The sequence below is a fragment of the Fusarium graminearum genome, chromosome 2 (genome assembly GCF_000240135.3).
Source record: "Fusarium graminearum PH-1 chromosome 2, whole genome shotgun sequence".
NCBI lineage: Eukaryota > Fungi > Ascomycota > Sordariomycetes > Hypocreales > Nectriaceae > Fusarium > Fusarium graminearum.
In genome coordinates this window covers 5,981,531-5,998,166 of record NC_026475.1, presented here as the reverse complement: position 1 = coordinate 5,998,166, position 16,636 = coordinate 5,981,531, and the positions used below count along the sequence as shown (strand labels likewise).

The following is a 16,636-nucleotide window of genomic DNA, read 5'->3' as shown; positions in this document are numbered from 1 at the left end:
AGCAAGAAATGACCCCAGAACAGTAAGATTGACCGGAAAACCGGCATGACGGGGATTTTCGCTATCCTAGGAAGGTCCACAACGACATGAAACATCTATGCGCCCGAAGCTTAAACGCTTTGATAGGTGGAATGAACCTTTGAATGCTCCGAGTTAAGAAACAGGGTCGTCATAAAACAGAAACATAAGAGCGGTATATAATCTATGGAGAGCCAGTTAGAAACATTCCATTTCCCACGCTTCTACTGCTTATAATTCCAGCGTCACAATGCAGCTTCTCACGGCTCTCAGCGTCCTCTCTTTCCTATCAGCGGCTCAGGCCCAGACGAACGTTCACTTTGGTCCTGCGTTCTCTCTCGGCCCAACGAAATCATGGATTCGTGAAGCTACGACTACGCTTATTCTACCGCGAGTTCCTGGCCAAAAGGACCGTCTGGCTTTGTGGCCTGGCATGGGCACAAGCAGTGGCTCACTAATTCAAGCATTGGCTGTTTCTTTCGCAGACCCAAGACTGTAGGTATATTACGACGATGGAGGACACGTAGCTAACAATTATAGTGAATGTGGCGGCCAACCTGGGCAGTGGTGTACTTGGGCTTCGACTTTGCAAGGTGAGAATGACAGCAGCAATAAGTAAAGTCACTGACTGACTTGGGAAGGTACACAATTGGGCAACAAGAAAGTTCCAGCAAGTCCTGGTGCTAAATTAACGATCCATTGTGAGCACCTTTAGTGTTCTACTGTCTCCAGCTGTACTAAATGTTCTATAGACAAGTATAACGATGCTACGCAGAAATACGATCAGAGTGTTGCCATCGACGGAACCGTCGTCTCCACTCTCTCCACCGGTGAGTATCCTCCAACTGTTTGATCTAGAGTAACAGTCTAATAGCAACAGCTTCTGGACATGCCGAAGGTTGGGGCACAGCCGTTGAATGCCAGGACGCCGCCTGCGTTAGTACCGTTGAAGCCCACAGTATGTTTTCGTCATTCGACCCTGGCAAACGTGACTGACAGAAGTAGATTATATCAATACGGTTATCATTCTGAACCAAGCTGATCCCACCTTCAGTAACACCCTTGGTCTCAATCAAGCTACTTCCTCTGGGCTGAGAACTCCTGACGGGGGCAAGACTTGGACAGTGGCCACCATCAGTCACAAGGCGTTCAATTTCAATTTCCCCAAATGAACAAAAGCCATATGATGAGAACGGCTTGATTTATCTGTAAATACTTAGTTACATTACTATGTCAGCTGCAGGGTGTTGCCTCAGTCCCAGAATATTACACAATTTCTATATAACAACACTATCATGATACCAATGCATATACAGTAGTTGGTGGGTACTGAAAGAATATTAGATATACCCATGATTGGAGTCGATAGAATGCTGTCAAGATTATGCAAATGGCCCCTCGAAAAGCCACTCTCCAATCAACTTTTGGGCCTCTTTGGTCTTCAACTCCGCGTCTTTAGACAGCTCCTTATCTCCATGTAACAACTCCATCGAATCGTAGTGGTCATACCCGTGGATCTGATCTGGAATCAACAACCATCTGTAGTTTATATCATGATTCTTCACTCCAAACGAGAACTTTTCATCATCAAGAATGAGCTTCCCAGATGGTCCAACACGACGGCGACCGACAGTCTGCTCCTCGATTGGACGCCCTGACAGGCCGCAGATCATCCTCCAGGATTCGTTAGCGAGCATGTCAAGCTCATCGGCAATCATGAAAATGTTTTGTGGCAATTGTTCCTTGGATGCGTAGATGGGGCTGAGAAGAGGATCTTGAAAGTCTTGTCCAACCAGTGTGTAGGCCGCGTCAAATACAGGAGAAAGATTTGAAAGAAGATCAACAGAATTCGCGCGGAAGCCTCCAATCGATGGCTTATACTGCCTTGTCTGCGTTTTCCACTGGTGTGTGACTGATACGTCAACTACAGGATATATTGGGATCACAGTCTTGATCCGCCTGATACCATCTCCACTGCCACACATACTGGGAAGTATAGATACAGAGAGGGCCAGGTTTCCGCCAGCAGAAAAGCCCATCAAAGCAACGCGATCCTTGTCGATATGCAGAGAAGAGTCGGACAGAACTGCGAAGACAAGTTGTTCCAGGTCATAGATGGGCGTTGGGAAACGGGCACGGGGGGCTTTTCTGTAGTTGAGTGCAATGACCAGGACAGAGTGCATGTTTGCAAAGTTATAGTTGAACAGATCATCGTCGCGAGGATCGCCAATGACAAAACCACCGCCGTGAATGCTGAGGATGGTAGGGAGTTTCTTTTGAGAGTTTGAGTTGAAGTCTTTTGGGTAGAAAATCCTAGGGAGGGTTAGTGGATGTTATGACAATCGAGGAAAGTTGAAGCGTTGAGGCACCTTATGGGAAGCTTCGGTAGACAAGCATATTTTTTAACAAGTGTCGGTGGATGTGCGGACGTAACAAATCTCTCTTTGACAGAAAGTATCTTGTTGGCGATAACAATGAAGTAATGTAATATGTTGTATACAACTGCACATCGAAAAGCAGCGAAGCTCGAGATTGGCTGCTTGTAGCGCCGTGTGGCTGCTTCAAGCGAGATCTTTTCGTCTGGCATGATAGAGATAAATTCAGTAAATCTTGTTATGTGTATCAAACGATCAAGAGTGAGCTATATGGGGAATTGAGCGCAACCGAGATGATAAGTACGTGCTTAATGCCCCGCAAATATGTCGCTTCATCACTACATACCTCGGTTCAAAAGATTTTGAGTTCAGATCGTTATCGGCCCAAAGAATCGTTAACGGCATCAAAATCGGGAGATATAAAGTTCTGGAAAAATACTACGCTACCATCTTTCACAGGGAATCCCTTGATAGTGACCCAGGGCCAGTTCCAGTCAAGCCGTCAGATGTCTCGATTTAGTATGGACTTGGCTTAGGGAAATTCATATTCTTTGCTTATTGGCTCGGTCAGACTTGGCCGAGACTAGACTTATTTAGACCCCGAAGCACCCGAGGCTCTATCCCACACCCATCTCGAGACTCCTTTATCCTACAGCCATTCTTCCTCTCCTGCTTACTTATTACTTGCTCACAATTTACTCCTATGGCTTTGACAAACGGATTACAAAAACACGCTTGCACAGTCTGTGCTCGTCGCAAGGTCAAGTGTGATCGGCTAGAGCCTTGTTCCAATTGCCAAAAAGCACAGACAAAATGTTCATATGAAGCACCACCACCACCTAAACCGCGCAAAAGGGCTGCCGACGAAGAATTATTGGCCAGATTAGCTCAGTATGAGGAGTTGATGAGAAATAATGGCATAGACTATACACATCATGCCAATGTCTGGGTATCTCCGGCTTCGGGAACAAAGCCTGAAAGGGACACTTCAGCGGATGTTGATTCTCCTGCCCCAACAGAACTGTAAGCAACATGTGTAATCATCTAACCTAAGTGTTAGAGGACTAACAAAGAGTATCTGCAGTTGTCTTTGGTCGACTTTATGTCCAGAAGTGAGATATCTCCAACATATCATTTTACCCTAACTAACTTGACCAGCTTAAATACCCTCCCATGATGACTTTGCGTCACAAAGACGACCCTTTCCTTCATCCATCACCGCCTTTCAACTCAATATTAAACATATCGAAAAACACATACGAGTTTCATCCAGAGGCAAAGCACATCTATTTTCTCTGGCAAACATTTGTTGAGACGGTCAATCCACTCATCAAGATCGTCCACGTCCCAAGTTTACAAAAGCGCATCCTTGAAGCCAGCTGGGATACCTCGCGCATCGACAAGTCACTTTCGGCGCTTATGTTTTCTATCTACACGCTCTCTGTCACGTCCTTAACGTCAGAGCAATGCTTATCATCATTGGGGCAAGATAGAGGTGCTCTACTCATGCACTATCGAACTGCAACTCTACGAGCACTGGTTGAGGCTGATTACATGGAAACTAAAGCGCTAGAGGTGCTCCAAGCAATGACACTCTTCATATTCTCAAACCCAGAGTCTGAGATAGCGAGTACCATGACTGCCACTGCCATAAGAATCGGACAGATGATGGGCCTTTACAAAACCGACGTGGACACAAAGTTATCATTCTTCGAGAAAGAGATGCGAATACGGCTTTGGTGGCAACTTAAAGGTCTTGATTCTAGAGTCCGCGCTGTTTCAACACCTGGAATCAAAGTATCCAAAAGTGACTTTGGCGACTTGCGACTTCCTTACAGCATGAACGACGCCGATTTGCATCCAGACATGTTGGAGCCTTCCACGGAATACACTGGCCCAACAGAGATGACCTGTGTACTGATGAAGTTCGAGGTCACAAGCTGGATCAAATCATCAACCCGCGCGGCCAAGATTTTCGAAAGTACGGCCCCTGGCTTTTCAAAGGCAAAGACTACTATCAAGATGGAATACGAGGCTATCAATGAGCTTGAGGCTATATACACGCAGAAATATCTGTCGAAACTGGACAGATGTGTTCCGTTCCACGATTTGACCTACACAATGGCGAACCTCGCCCTTGCTCGTATGAGGTTCATGCTGCATCATCCACGAAGTCGATCAGTGTCTGGAGAGGATGTGTACATAACACGACAAGAAAGCGACCTTCTCTTCAACGCAGCTCTTTCATTCATCCAATACGTCGACATGGGTTTTAAGAGCAAATTTTCATCTCAGATGTTTACACATTTGACTTCTACCTATCACATCGACGCTTATATCTACGTTGTCAGCGAGCTACGTAAGCGGGATTCGGGCCCTAGGATTGATCTGGCATGGAAGCTAGTGGATGGTCTGTATGCTGACCACCACGAGCTTATTAACAACACCGAGAGTCCATTGTTCGTCGCTCTGGGTAACCTAGTCTTAGAAGCCTGGGAAACACGACGAAAGGTGTTGACTGAAGCAGATGTTATACCGTCTTGTATCGAGGTGCTTTGGGCCAAGCGACGGGTTGCAAATGCGGCTGCTGAGGTAACAGCTGATGGTGTCAATGGTCTCGAAGGATGGGAGTTCAATGTGGACGACTTTGACTGGACTTACTGGAACAACTTTATGCGGTTCTAGACGTGTTAAAAAATAGCATTAGTGGGAAGAACAGAGTGCTAGGATCGTACATAGGCGACGGGTCGCTAACGTGAACATCCGGATGTCTTCACCAAGCGAGCCGATTTGGGGAGAAGGGGGCAGAATAAGGTTTCCTTAGCATGTAACGACAACAACCATCGTTCGGCTCTGAAGGCTCACAACCAATAATAAGTCATATTGAACATGAAAAACCTGTATGGACCTTCTGAAGCAAGGGTCTATTTTGCCGTCCTCGCATTAGCGCAGTTCACCCCGCGAAGAAGAGAAGAGAGAAGGGGGAACGAAGAACTGAGAAAGACCCAAATGTCCCCATTTAGTGCTGAAAGGGTATATCAGGGCTATAGAACAAGGCCAGAAATAGGATGTAACAAGATGATCTGACTTCAATCTGTCAACCTAATTCCTACCACATTCAATGGACATCTCGTAACGAAGACCCATGTCGGGTTTATCTGCAAGACTCGAGGTTACCCCACCTGTCAACACGCCTGTCAGTGGACATGCGCCAACGGGAGCAGGTTTGACGTGTCATCTTCTCCTCTTCAAGGTCGCAAAGACAATTGGCATACATAAATATGTCTTGCAGCCCCCCGCCTCGGCGAGTGACATGTTTCCAGCGATCATTTTCGTCTCTGTGCGTAACAATGGCGGCTCAAATTGAAACGGTAGGTTGGTCTAAACCCAGTACAGGATGTTGCTGATTTATAAAGGATCCTGCTCTAGATCCCGGGAACGAGACAGATATAAGTGCAGAGAGGTAATTATTAAGCTCTCCCTATCAGGTGATCTAGTTTCTAATTGAATGCAGCGATATCGAATCCACGGCGTCCATCACGTCGAGTATCTTTGAGAACCACTACTTCCAGGGCAGGTCTTATGCGAACCCCAAGTATGGAAAGCATTGGTAAGATATTCATGGCTTGGAATAAACGTAACACTAACGGGTCAGGGCGCCGAACGATGAAGAGCAACTCGAAGCACTCGATCTTATGTATGTCAGCCACTATAACTTCTAAGAGGATTACCATTAATTCCACAGCCACCACTGGTTGACGTTGATGCTTGACGATAAGCTTTTCCTCCCCCCGATCGGCGATAATACGCAGGTAAGTTACGCGAGTGGAACGCAATCGCACCGAGGCGTGTGCTTACATGTGGCAGAAAATCCTAGATGTTGGCACGGGCACAGGAATATGGGCAATGTGAGTTGAGCCACGTCTATCAAGAAGACAACTAACATGCCGCAGCAACATTGCGGATGAGTTCCCCTCTGCCCAAGTGATAGCTACAGACATCACACCAAGCCAGCCCAGCTTTGTTCCCCCAAACGTCGAATTCCAGATCGACGATGCAACGATGGACTGGACTTTCGAGCCCGAGTCATTTGACTTTATCCACATTCGCTGGTTGCAGGGTACTATTGACGACTGGGACAAGTTTTACAGCCAAGTGTACAAGTCTCTCAAGCCAGGTGGTTGGTTTCAGCACATGGAGCCTGATCTGCAGATGTATGCACAAAACCCAGAGGTCAATGTTGACGACAAGCAGTACACACCCCATACTCCCTTCAAATCCACAACTACTGACTGGCCCTGTAGTATCTACACTCGCTGGGCAAACGTTTTCAAAAAGGTCGGCGAAAAAACGAACCGTACCTTGGACTTTTCCAATCAGAAGCTGGAAAAGCTCGCCAAAGCAGCCAATTTCACAAATGTAACGTACCAATCACACAAGATTCCGGTCGGCCGATGGCCCAAGGATAAGAAGAAGAAAGAGCTTGGGACTTTCGTGGGGTTGGCGTTCAGTCAAGCGCTAGATGGGTTTATCAAGTTGCCACTCTGTGGGATTCTTCAGTGGAGTCCAGAAGAGATGCAGATGTTTGCGGTTGAGATGAGGCAGTCGATCATGGATCTCAAGACTCAGACTCTTGGATATGTGTAAGTCCTCCTCTGCTACAATTTTTCACAGCGATACTAATAGAGTGGTAGATTCAGTGTGTATGGACAGAAGCCGGAGGCTTGAAACGAGACTCCAATATACGATGCTTTGCCTAAGCAGTAGATTTCAGCTCATGATGATTATTTTTAAACGAACCAAACTACTATACTATTTTGGTTAATGTGTTTGCGCCACAGCTAAGTCAGGGTCCATTAAGCGGAATCGTTTTGTCATCTATCTTGGTATAACAAAACATCACACTCTTATTATACTGCACTTTTCTCCATATTTCGAACATCGCCAAACTATACACATATGTGCCTAAAAAATCATATACAATGCAATCCAAACACTCTCGGTAATACATAACTTAGGCAGTGTTGTAGTACATCTCGATCTTCTTAATCTTGAACACAGCGGTCTGCTTAGGAGGTCCAGCGCTCCAACCCTTGTCACCGTTGGACCAGTTGTTCCAGATCCAGGGGCCAGGCACGTTGGGGACATCCTTCTTGGTAGACCACATCTTGACACCGTCGACGTAGAACTGGACGAGGTCCTTGGTCCAGTCAATTCGGTACTCATGCTCAGTGGAAGTAGGGTTGGAGGGAGGGAGGATAGCCTTGTGGCTGGGCTCGCCGTCACCGTCTCGGTCCTGGTTTGTGAGCCACAGACGACGGACTCCATCGTAGTTGGACTCGGAGTTGGGGTCTGAGAGCCACTCAATGTCGGTCTCTTGGCTGTCGGACTGGTAGAAGAACATTCCTGGAAATTATCAGCAAACTGCCGGTTCAATTTAGTTGCTGGGACTTACCGTTGCAAACACCTGCAGGTTCGCTCAGAATAGCTGTCGTTCGGACGGACGCATACATAATGTTCTCCATCTCGGTGGCAATCTCGGCGGACTTGTAAGGCTTGGCCTTTTGGCCACCTGGCACTGAAAGCTCTAGGTAACCATTGCGAAGTTTGACGTTGGAAGACTTGAAGACGTGGGTCTTGCCAACAGGATAATCGCTGGCGTAGAGACCCTCGGGGAGAGAGTTCCCGTTGAACGTCCAGACCTGCTTGTTGGCGAACTTGGTGGAACGGTCAACAATGTAATGACCCTTTTCAAGCTTGGGAACAGGAGAGCGCTTAGTAGAACACTCCTCCTTGGGTGCTGCGCTCGTAAGGCCAAGAAGCGTTACGGCGACAGAGAGGTAAGAAGTCAGATGCATGGTGATACAGATGTATAGATGGTTATAGTCCTGAACTTGAGATGATCATTTTGACTTGGAGGACTGGTTATATATAACAAATTGCTTTATTAGAAGGATCGTAGGATTTGCGGATTGACTGACATCTAGACCGTGCTGAAAGGAATGATACTAATGTCGGGTCTGGCTTAGCGCTGGGTATTCGGGCTGAGCATTCCAGGGGTCGATGGACCTAAGTTTAAGGAGCATGCCAAAGACAATTAGTAATTACCCAGAGTCTAGAAAAGCCAAACAATAAGACGGCTCATTTCTCACGGGCCGAACCTTTGTGGCTTTCCTCCTGGCATCCTGTCTGTCTTTGTTGTTTCTGTCTATCCCAGTGTTGGAGCAGACACAATGTCCAAGTCATATCCCCCTTGCATCACCGATAAGCACTAGATCAAAGTTGAAACGGAGCATTGGCGGGTCTCTAATTTCCCTCGCCAGGACATGTCATAGGTCTCATTACGAGCATGAAAAACTGCGGTCGCAAAGTGGAATCTCACGAGTCCGAGATGGCAAATCATGGGAACAGGGAGGAATGTGGTCTCTCTGGTTGAGACGAGACAGGCGCATGGCCCAGAGACATTGTAGATGCGGTTCAGGCTGAGGGAACTTTGGTAAACGATCGAGGCTGATACTCATGATGGCTGCATGGTCTGTCCAATTGGTCATCTCTTCAGCTTACGCTCTTATTTTAATATTCTTGCCAGAGTATTAGTCTGCTGTGACTGCTGAACCTGCATAGCTTCACCTACAAGACAGGCCATTCCAGATACCTTAGCCCACGGCCCCTAGAAAATGACCATCAAGTCGAGCCCTAGGTTTTCGCAGTAGAATTGACTGCAAGCGGTCATTCTTGTCGCACCCAAATCTCTAACCATAGGAGATACTAAATTGGTGTACATTCCAGAGCGAGTTTCGCAACCCCTGCTCCACTGATACATTTCTGCCATTCATATATATATATCAAGCAATCCATTATACTCAGCCTCTTTGAACCGATCCTTCGAGGTCATGCATCTCAATGCGCCATGCTTTCCTGATCCCCAACTCTTTTAATTAGCCATGCTGGTGCAATGAACATGAGACCGAAGAAGATCCTTGCACATTATTTGTTAGGTCACGATGTAACAAAAAATATAAGCTTTGTTATATATTAATCGTGTCTTCTGCATCTTTCCTTCTAGGTTACTTCAAATGTCTGTACCCAAGTACACAAACCAGCTACTTGTAACCTATCAGCCAATTTGACTCATCACACCGACATATCAGCAAGTGCATCATCCTCTGGAAAGATCCAGGTACAGGCCATTCGATCGTTGGTGGTTTCCAATGGACGTTTCTGTTCCAATAAACAGTCGATAGAAGTCGGCAAAGATAACGACGGGCTTCAACACGGGCATGACGTTCTCCTTTCCTGGTCTAAGCCTGTCCCACGTCTCTCGTAGTTCCCTAACGACTTCATTTTCTTTCCAATAAACTTTGAGTTTCTTTATGAAACATTCATTGGAAGCGTGGAGCCGACGTCCGTAATAGCTGGTTGCAACTTTGGCCAGAAATTGTGGGAACGACGTGTCGTCCAGATCGTAGACTTTGAACCCCAAACCACCAAGATCAGTATTGTAATCACATACTATCGCCGAGATGCCGATGTAGATTGTCTTGGTTCTGTGACGCTCGTTTGCCTCTACTCGCTTCATTAGGCAGGCTTGAAGGTCCTTCAAGGTATTCTGTTCCGGCCACAATGTGGCAATTGCATCTACCCTTTCATCCAAGGATTCGAGTCTGGCAAGTGCCTTCGGGTGTAAAGGCATAAAGATGGTGTCGATGCAGGTATTGCGGATAACTTCTAGACTCTCTCGACACGTCTCGGCCATGGCGTGTGATATTGGTTGATCAGGCCATTCAAGACAGTATTCCAGGCAGTACTCTTTGGCACAATGATGTATAGCCGCGTCTTGTTCTCGCGCCGCTGCAGTTTCCCATATTTGCAGTCTGGTTTCTGTTGGGAGGTTCGCGAAGCAAGTAAATGTCGTCGAGACATTGCTTGTCGTAGACATGGTTGGTGATGGGTTCATTGCAGGCATAGCGTAAAATGTGTTCTAGATGAAGTGAAAAGATTTTTAGAAAATGTTAAAGGTCAAGTGGTGTTAGGTCTTCTTTTTATAGAAGGAGTATTTCGTAATAAAGTTCATTTGCCTTGATTTTAATATGTAGGTTGCGCAACAATTGAAAGAGTTTTAAGGTTTAACTTTTGTAACAACTCCGGAGCACGCAATGACAGGAGCTGTGTGCCTGGTTGACTGGGGAATCGAGGCAAATATAAAGGTTAATCTAATCTAGGTTTTCTGGTGATGTAGAAAGTGAAGTCCAAGTCGGCCCGAGTTTAAAGAATTCGCCGACTGACCCGGATCACATGCGTCCTTCTGATTGTCTACCAGGTGGGATCATTATTTTCAACCGTAGTCCCAACCATATGTTCTTTATCAGAGACCGTTGTTTTTGATAAGCTGTGTTTTAGTGTGTTAAAACCTTTAGTTAAACCTCAGGAGGCAACTGAGAAAGCCTAGGCTTCGGTTTGAAGACCTTCTTCAACCATGTAGCCCTTACAACCACTGGAGCCATTAGGGGAACTCTAGGCACTCCGAATTAATCTCTGGAACCATCACTTGTGTCACTGGCTTATGCCGTACTACTTCATTTTGTCTATCGCCCAGTAAAATTTCATGACGTCAATGCCAGAATCACGCCTCCAGAAGTTGGGAAGCAAGCTTGAGATCAAGTTGGTATGAATTGCACCGACTATGACAATTCTAATATGTATCAGGCCCTTTTGTGTGCTGTGCCGCTTCCTCAGTCCATACTGATCGACACGGTTTGCGTGGTATCATCATCCTTTGTGGCTTATTAATGGAACTACCAATTGGAAACCTCAGAACAGTTAGTTTCTGCCTAAAAGTCGTTCAAGATGTCCTGGTTGTTCTGAAGGATTTGGGGATGACTGTGGTAGCGAAGGAACCTCTTTCCTATTTGGTTTCTAGGCTCGGAGACCCCTGGTGTATCCAGACTTTTGAGGGGTATCGCCAAGACTGGGACAGGACGTTGAACGATGGGCTTCGTGTCAAACGAGGCGCAGCTGATGGAGGATTCTATCTTGACTTCCAGTAATGGATGGGTATAAAACAGAAGATATCTCTAATCTCTCAGTAGTTCTTCATCGAACAAACTCCATCAATATTTCAATTATACGCGATGCATATTCGGTCAACTCTCACCCTGGGCCTCTTAGCCAACACTGCCACAGCTGTTCTTACGAGCTGCGGTACGAAAGGCTCCAGCAAAGCTTTGCAGGATCTGTCTAAAGATCTGCAAAGTGAGCCTTTGACAGTTCGTGACCAAGGAAAGAACATCGAAGTTAAGACGTTTGTTCATATTGTTGCAGCAAGTGAAAAGGAAGAAGATGGATATCTTACCGTAGGTTCCAAACACCTGACCTAAATTTAAAGTTATACTGAGTTTCCCATAGGACGATACAGTCAATAGTGAGATCGAGCTACTGAACAAATCCTACAAACCATGGAACTTTTCCTTTAAGCTCGCCAAAATCACACGGACTATCAATGAAACTTGGGCTTACAACTATGGCGATTGGCCTGGTGGTAAGGATACTGAGCCTGAAATGAGAGCGGCTCTTCGTGAGGGAAGCTATAGAGATTTGAATCTCTTTTTTGTTACAGATATGGTCCCACGTGGAAAGTGCGAACTCCCTGTTCCCGGCGCGACAGACGACACCGTTCTTGCGGATGGATGCATTATGAAACCTAAAACCCGTGGCGTGCTTCCCCCCACCTTCGATCAAGTGACCATTCATGAGGTCGGTCACTGGTTCGGCCTGGAACATACCTTTCACAATGGTTGCGAAGAGCCAGGCGACTATGTTGACGATACGCCTTACGAAGCATCTCCTGTTCAGTTTGGTAACTGTGCCGAGCCTGGCCGCAATACTTGCCCCGATAAGCCTGGCTTGGATCCAGTTGACAACTACATGACATATGTAGACTAGTAAGTGGTTTGTGATATTCCAAAATACATTGCAAAACTAACAGAGAATAGTGACTGTGGTCCTTTGAGGTTCACTCCCGGTCAGGCTGAACGAATGCACAAGCTTTGGAAGCTACGTGCGGACTCAAAGATTTAGCTACGAATGGCATATTTATCCATCGACGGGAAGAGATAACAATAATGAGAGGTTGGTAGTGGGTTGCGAATGAGATGGAACGTGGAGTAGGCGTGAGATATAGTGAAGGAACAATCGGCCAGCAGCTCGTGATACAATTTACAACAGTATTTGGGTGGAAAAAGACTGAATTGATTGTATTCATATCAACTTCTTGACAGAAGTTTGTTCCATAAACTTGACACGCAATAAAGTGACATTTCTGGTGGTCAGGCGCAAAAAGGAATAGATGTGCGGTTTATGTGGATCGAACACATGACCTTCAGATATCGTAATGATTGAAGTTTGACTTCAGTCTGACGCTCTCCCAACTGAGCTAAACCCGCTGTTGTATACAATTAGTGGTCAGTGTAGTGTCTATGTCGTGGGGCGAAGCGATTCGCAGACAACTCGCAGGCTGAGTCCCAGGGTAAGTTGCTGGTTTCAACACATTATCTCACGGTAGAGAATACATTACCAAGTGGGCTGTTTTTACAAGTGACTAGCTATCTACCAATAGAAATGTCGGCCTTCATCTAATTATACATATCGCATTTTATTAATTGATTGGGTTTGTCAGCTTGCGAGTCAGTCAATCTTGACAACGGCTACATGGCCACCTAATTCCAGCAACAAAACTTAATAGGATTATCCCTGTGAGATTTGTCTAAACCGCAAAGTTACACTGCTTCCGAGTTTATGTTTTAGTGGCATGATATTGATATTGGAAGCGAAATCAGGTGGCAGGCTAGTCGACAGGTTTATACAGCCGCTGTTTCGCACCAACTGCGAATGACTTGCCCGGAAACGTCAATATATAATTCTCAACTAGAAGCCATTAAAATACATACGACCATACCTATCAGAGAACTCGGGATCCCGTCCGCTCTCCCATAGATAAGCTGGTAAGGGGCGGATTAGTAGTTGGGTCGGTGACGACCAGCGAATCCCCGCTGTTGTATGTAATTCTTTTGCTATTTTTTTGCCATTTTTTGCCATTTTGGTCTATTAGACATTAAGTTTACTAGACTTTCTATGTCAGCCAATGTGATGGAAATTTATATTCCCTGCTGTTACTGAGGGTACCACAAAGATATCCTTTTGCTTCCTGATGGGGAGCTTACTGAACCAGTCGAGATCTGCGGTTTCATCACAGAAGCAACATCGAGGGGATTGAGAGATTGTCAAACTGATAACCAAATGAGATTGCAATTAGGACCAATGCCTAGTTCACCCAATTCCACTGCAGTCGAATGAAATGTGGCGTAACTCCGTTGCGATACCGCCGTTCGAAGCATGGTTCTGAGTCCTACAACGGATTTTAACTCCAGGCTCCCGTTAACTCCGCCAACATCAACAATACAGGGAAGATGCAGTAACTACTACTTATACCACGCCAAGCCAGAGACCAAACACCTCTTTATGCTACTACAACGCTGTGTCGCAACTTGTTCCCTTATAATGTCTAAATACAAGAAATTTGTTCTAATCACTGGTGAGTAGAGCTTGTCCAAACGACCGTCTAGCTACATTGTTGAGTTCAATTCCTAGGCGCCAACCAGGGCGTCGGTTACGAAACGGCCAAGAATTTACTTCTATCATCCGTTGATTATCATGTTATAATTGGTAGTCGAGACGAAGCCAAAGGGGAGGTGGCAGCGGATGAACTTCGGTTGCTGGAGAATATCAAGGGGACAGTCTCTAATATCCAACTCGATGTGACGGACGATGCGTCTGTTGATGCTGCGGCTCGCAATCTCACTTCAGAATGGGGTCGGTTGGATATCCTAGTCAACAACGCTGGTATCATTTCCATGGCCAGCCCCCCAACTCGCGAAGCATTCCGCACCGTTCTCGAAACCAATCTCATAGGAGCCCTCAGCGTTACCGAAGCTTTTCTTCCTCTTCTTCGAAAAGCTGAACACCTGCCTCCACGCCTCATATTCGTCACTTCAAGCACAGGGTCCATCACTCACGCTACCAACCCCGACTCGCCATACTACAATCCCTATGCCACTGAGTATCGAACTAGCAAAGCTGGCCTGAATATGCTTATGGTAATGTATTATGCTCGACTCAAACCAGATGGCTTCTTGGTTTTTAGTGTGGATCCAGGGCTATGCGCAACCAACTTTACACACGATGCCGAGTCCCTTAGACAGCGAGGGGCGGCCGAACCATCTGATGGAGGAGAACAAGTGGCTTGTGTTGTCAAAGGTGGAAAGGATAAAGATGTTGGGAATGTCATAGGAGTGCATGGTGTTGTTCCATGGTAGGTAGTGTTAAGTCTCCTTTTAGATCCGCCATACTTCTTCGGGCCGCCAGATAGAATGCATGCACATGCACCACCTTAGTAGATTAGTATCGACCAGCTTCCCTTTTCGTATTTGTGCACCAAGAGCCTTTGTTCATGCTAGATATGCACTGTCAGATAATATCCACAATTGCTGACAGACTACTTCAACTTCTTACTGTCAATCTGAGGCGAGCTAAGTAGTTCTCGGATGTTTAGCGGGTCGAAGGATAAGCCGACCTCACTCCAACCAAAGTCTGAAGGCCTTAAATTGGGTCTCTTGTTTACGCCAAGGGCCTATATCTAAGTAACGGAAACGCCGCCCTTCGTTTCTTCTCGTACTTGTCTACATCATATACACACTGACAGGATTATGGTTCTAACGTGGTTCATCACCGGCTGCTCTAGCGGCTTTGGCGAATCCTTTGTTCGTCAACTTCGTGCTGCAGGTGACAACGTTATAGCAACAGGACGAAATGCCCAGACAAAGCTTTCTCATCTGGAAGACACTGGCGCAGCAATTATGGATCTTGATGTTGCAGCACCCCCTGGAGTCATCAAGGCCAAGATAGACGAGGCCTGGGGTATTTACGACGGAATCAACGTGGTCGTGAACAACGCCGGTTTCATTCTCAGTGGACCCTTTGAAGAGCAGAGGTTAGGACTCGGGCCTGGTGATTGATGTGACTGACAAATGAGCAGCCAAGAGGATATGGATAGGTCGTTCCAGGTCAATTTGCATGGTCCCTTGAACATTACTCGAGCAATCCTACCTCATTTCAAAGAAAGAAAGTTAGGAACATTGCTTTATGTTAGTTCTCAAGCTGCTTGGCACTCTGATCCTGGCGCGTCCAGTTACTGCGCCAGCAAGTTTGCTTTGGAAGGTAAGCTCCCCCGTACCACACATCATTCCAAGGCTAAAATGATAGGTGCCGTGGAATGTCTCGCGAAAGAACTCGCCATAGTAGCACCAACCCTGAAGGTCCTCATTGTTGAGCCAGGATACTGCCGTACGCCCGTCTTTGACAAAGTGCAGTATGTTACAGGGGGTGTGCCCGACTACTCTCAGTTCAACGAAGCAGTTCGAGGTGGTGTGGCTACGTTGTCAGCGACTTCTCCAGGAAATCCAGATATGGCAGTTGCTCGAATGATTGAGTTGGTGAAGGGGACTGGGTTTGCCGAGGGGAAAACGATGCCTCTGCGCGTACCACTCGGTTCAGACTGTTGGGAGAGAATTAAGGCAAAGTGTGAAGAGACATTGGAGATATGCAACGAGTGGGAGGGTGCAGCTAGGAGTATTGACTACAAGACGGAAGCATAAACTCAAGATAGACAGCTCGAAGTTGCTCCTACATTGTCAATTTATCCTTCAAGTGCTGGCCAATACATGACGGGCCCAGCAAGTCTCCTCCGATATCTTGAAAGAGAACACAGTCGTAAAAGATGTGTCAGATGCAAAAAGAGAGCCCTAGCTGAGATTGGCAAAAGAAAGGGTCTGGCCGGGGATTGAACCCGGGACCTCTCGCAAGCAATGCTATAGGGTTTTCCCTAAGCGAGAATCATACCACTAGACCACCAGACCAGTGAATTTGAGATATTGAACAAGGTTCAAAATGAAGAATATGAAGTAATCGCAAGTAGTCAGCATATCAACGTTTATTACCCCTTGACTCCCAGACTAGGAAAAAGTCAATCTTACTTGAGCAGGCTCTGGAAAACGTGGGAGCCCACCAAATGCCATAACGGACGTATCGTACCAATGAGGGCGTACACCCGTGATTACCATTTTGTGAAGTTTCGCTATTCCCTGCTCGGATCACGATTAATTGACAATCTAAGCGCGCGGGTGCCTGAT

The 16,636-nt window shown here is 46.4% G+C and overlaps 8 protein-coding genes and 3 non-coding genes across 11 annotated transcripts; 6 read left to right on the top strand and 5 right to left on the bottom strand.

Annotated features, from left to right (window-relative positions):
- Positions 1-268: 268 nt before the first annotated feature.
- Positions 269-1,190, top strand: FGSG_03784 (uncharacterized protein; the record flags this gene model as incomplete). The annotated part of the gene is made up of 6 exons (XM_011323601.1): positions 269-513; positions 559-611; positions 660-719; positions 771-848; positions 893-976; positions 1,018-1,190. 6 exons carry the CDS (start codon positions 269-271, stop codon positions 1,188-1,190), a joined length of 693 nt encoding a protein of 230 aa, XP_011321903.1.
- Positions 1,191-1,400: 210 nt separating this feature from the next.
- FGSG_03785 (uncharacterized protein) lies at positions 1,401-2,605 on the bottom strand (the record flags this gene model as incomplete). The annotated part of the gene is made up of 2 exons (XM_011323600.1): positions 1,401-2,331; positions 2,388-2,605. 2 exons carry the CDS (start codon positions 2,603-2,605, stop codon positions 1,401-1,403), a joined length of 1,149 nt encoding a protein of 382 aa, XP_011321902.1.
- Positions 2,606-3,096: 491 nt separating this feature from the next.
- On the top strand, positions 3,097-5,078 carry FGSG_03786 (uncharacterized protein; the record flags this gene model as incomplete). The annotated part of the gene is made up of 3 exons (XM_011323599.1): positions 3,097-3,416; positions 3,478-3,505; positions 3,552-5,078. 3 exons carry the CDS (start codon positions 3,097-3,099, stop codon positions 5,076-5,078), a joined length of 1,875 nt encoding a protein of 624 aa, XP_011321901.1.
- A 1,079-nt stretch (positions 5,079-6,157) lies between these two features.
- Positions 6,158-7,121, top strand: FGSG_03787 (uncharacterized protein; the record flags this gene model as incomplete). The annotated part of the gene is made up of 5 exons (XM_011323598.1): positions 6,158-6,205; positions 6,261-6,301; positions 6,347-6,607; positions 6,698-7,036; positions 7,088-7,121. 5 exons carry the CDS (start codon positions 6,158-6,160, stop codon positions 7,119-7,121), a joined length of 723 nt encoding a protein of 240 aa, XP_011321900.1.
- Positions 7,122-7,407: 286 nt separating this feature from the next.
- On the bottom strand, positions 7,408-8,251 carry FGSG_03788 (uncharacterized protein; the record flags this gene model as incomplete). Its single annotated transcript, XM_011323597.1, has 2 exons — positions 7,408-7,799; positions 7,849-8,251. 2 exons carry the CDS (start codon positions 8,249-8,251, stop codon positions 7,408-7,410), a joined length of 795 nt encoding a protein of 264 aa, XP_011321899.1.
- Positions 8,252-9,552: 1,301 nt separating this feature from the next.
- Positions 9,553-10,332, bottom strand: FGSG_03789 (uncharacterized protein; the record flags this gene model as incomplete). Its single annotated transcript, XM_011323596.1, has 1 exon — positions 9,553-10,332. The coding sequence occupies one exon, from the start codon at positions 10,330-10,332 to the stop codon at positions 9,553-9,555; it is 780 nt and encodes a 259-aa protein (XP_011321898.1).
- A 1,192-nt stretch (positions 10,333-11,524) lies between these two features.
- FGSG_03790 (uncharacterized protein) lies at positions 11,525-12,470 on the top strand (the record flags this gene model as incomplete). Its single annotated transcript, XM_011323595.1, has 4 exons — positions 11,525-11,746; positions 11,799-11,967; positions 12,010-12,334; positions 12,386-12,470. 4 exons carry the CDS (start codon positions 11,525-11,527, stop codon positions 12,468-12,470), a joined length of 801 nt encoding a protein of 266 aa, XP_011321897.1.
- A 271-nt stretch (positions 12,471-12,741) lies between these two features.
- On the bottom strand, positions 12,742-12,835 carry FGSG_20579. Its single transcript has one exon. It is a non-coding gene; the product is annotated as a tRNA-Phe (tRNA).
- A 502-nt stretch (positions 12,836-13,337) lies between these two features.
- Positions 13,338-13,453, top strand: FGSG_20017. Its single transcript, XR_893012.1, has one exon. It is a non-coding gene; the product is annotated as a 5S ribosomal RNA (ribosomal RNA).
- Positions 13,454-15,150: 1,697 nt separating this feature from the next.
- FGSG_12381 (uncharacterized protein) lies at positions 15,151-16,102 on the top strand (the record flags this gene model as incomplete). The annotated part of the gene is made up of 1 exon (XM_011323594.1): positions 15,151-16,102. Exon 1 carries the CDS (start codon positions 15,476-15,478, stop codon positions 16,100-16,102), a length of 627 nt encoding a protein of 208 aa, XP_011321896.1. The 5' UTR covers positions 15,151-15,475.
- Positions 16,103-16,272: 170 nt separating this feature from the next.
- Positions 16,273-16,363, bottom strand: FGSG_20578. The gene has a single exon. It is a non-coding gene; the product is annotated as a tRNA-Pro (tRNA).
- Positions 16,364-16,636: the final 273 nt, after the last annotated feature.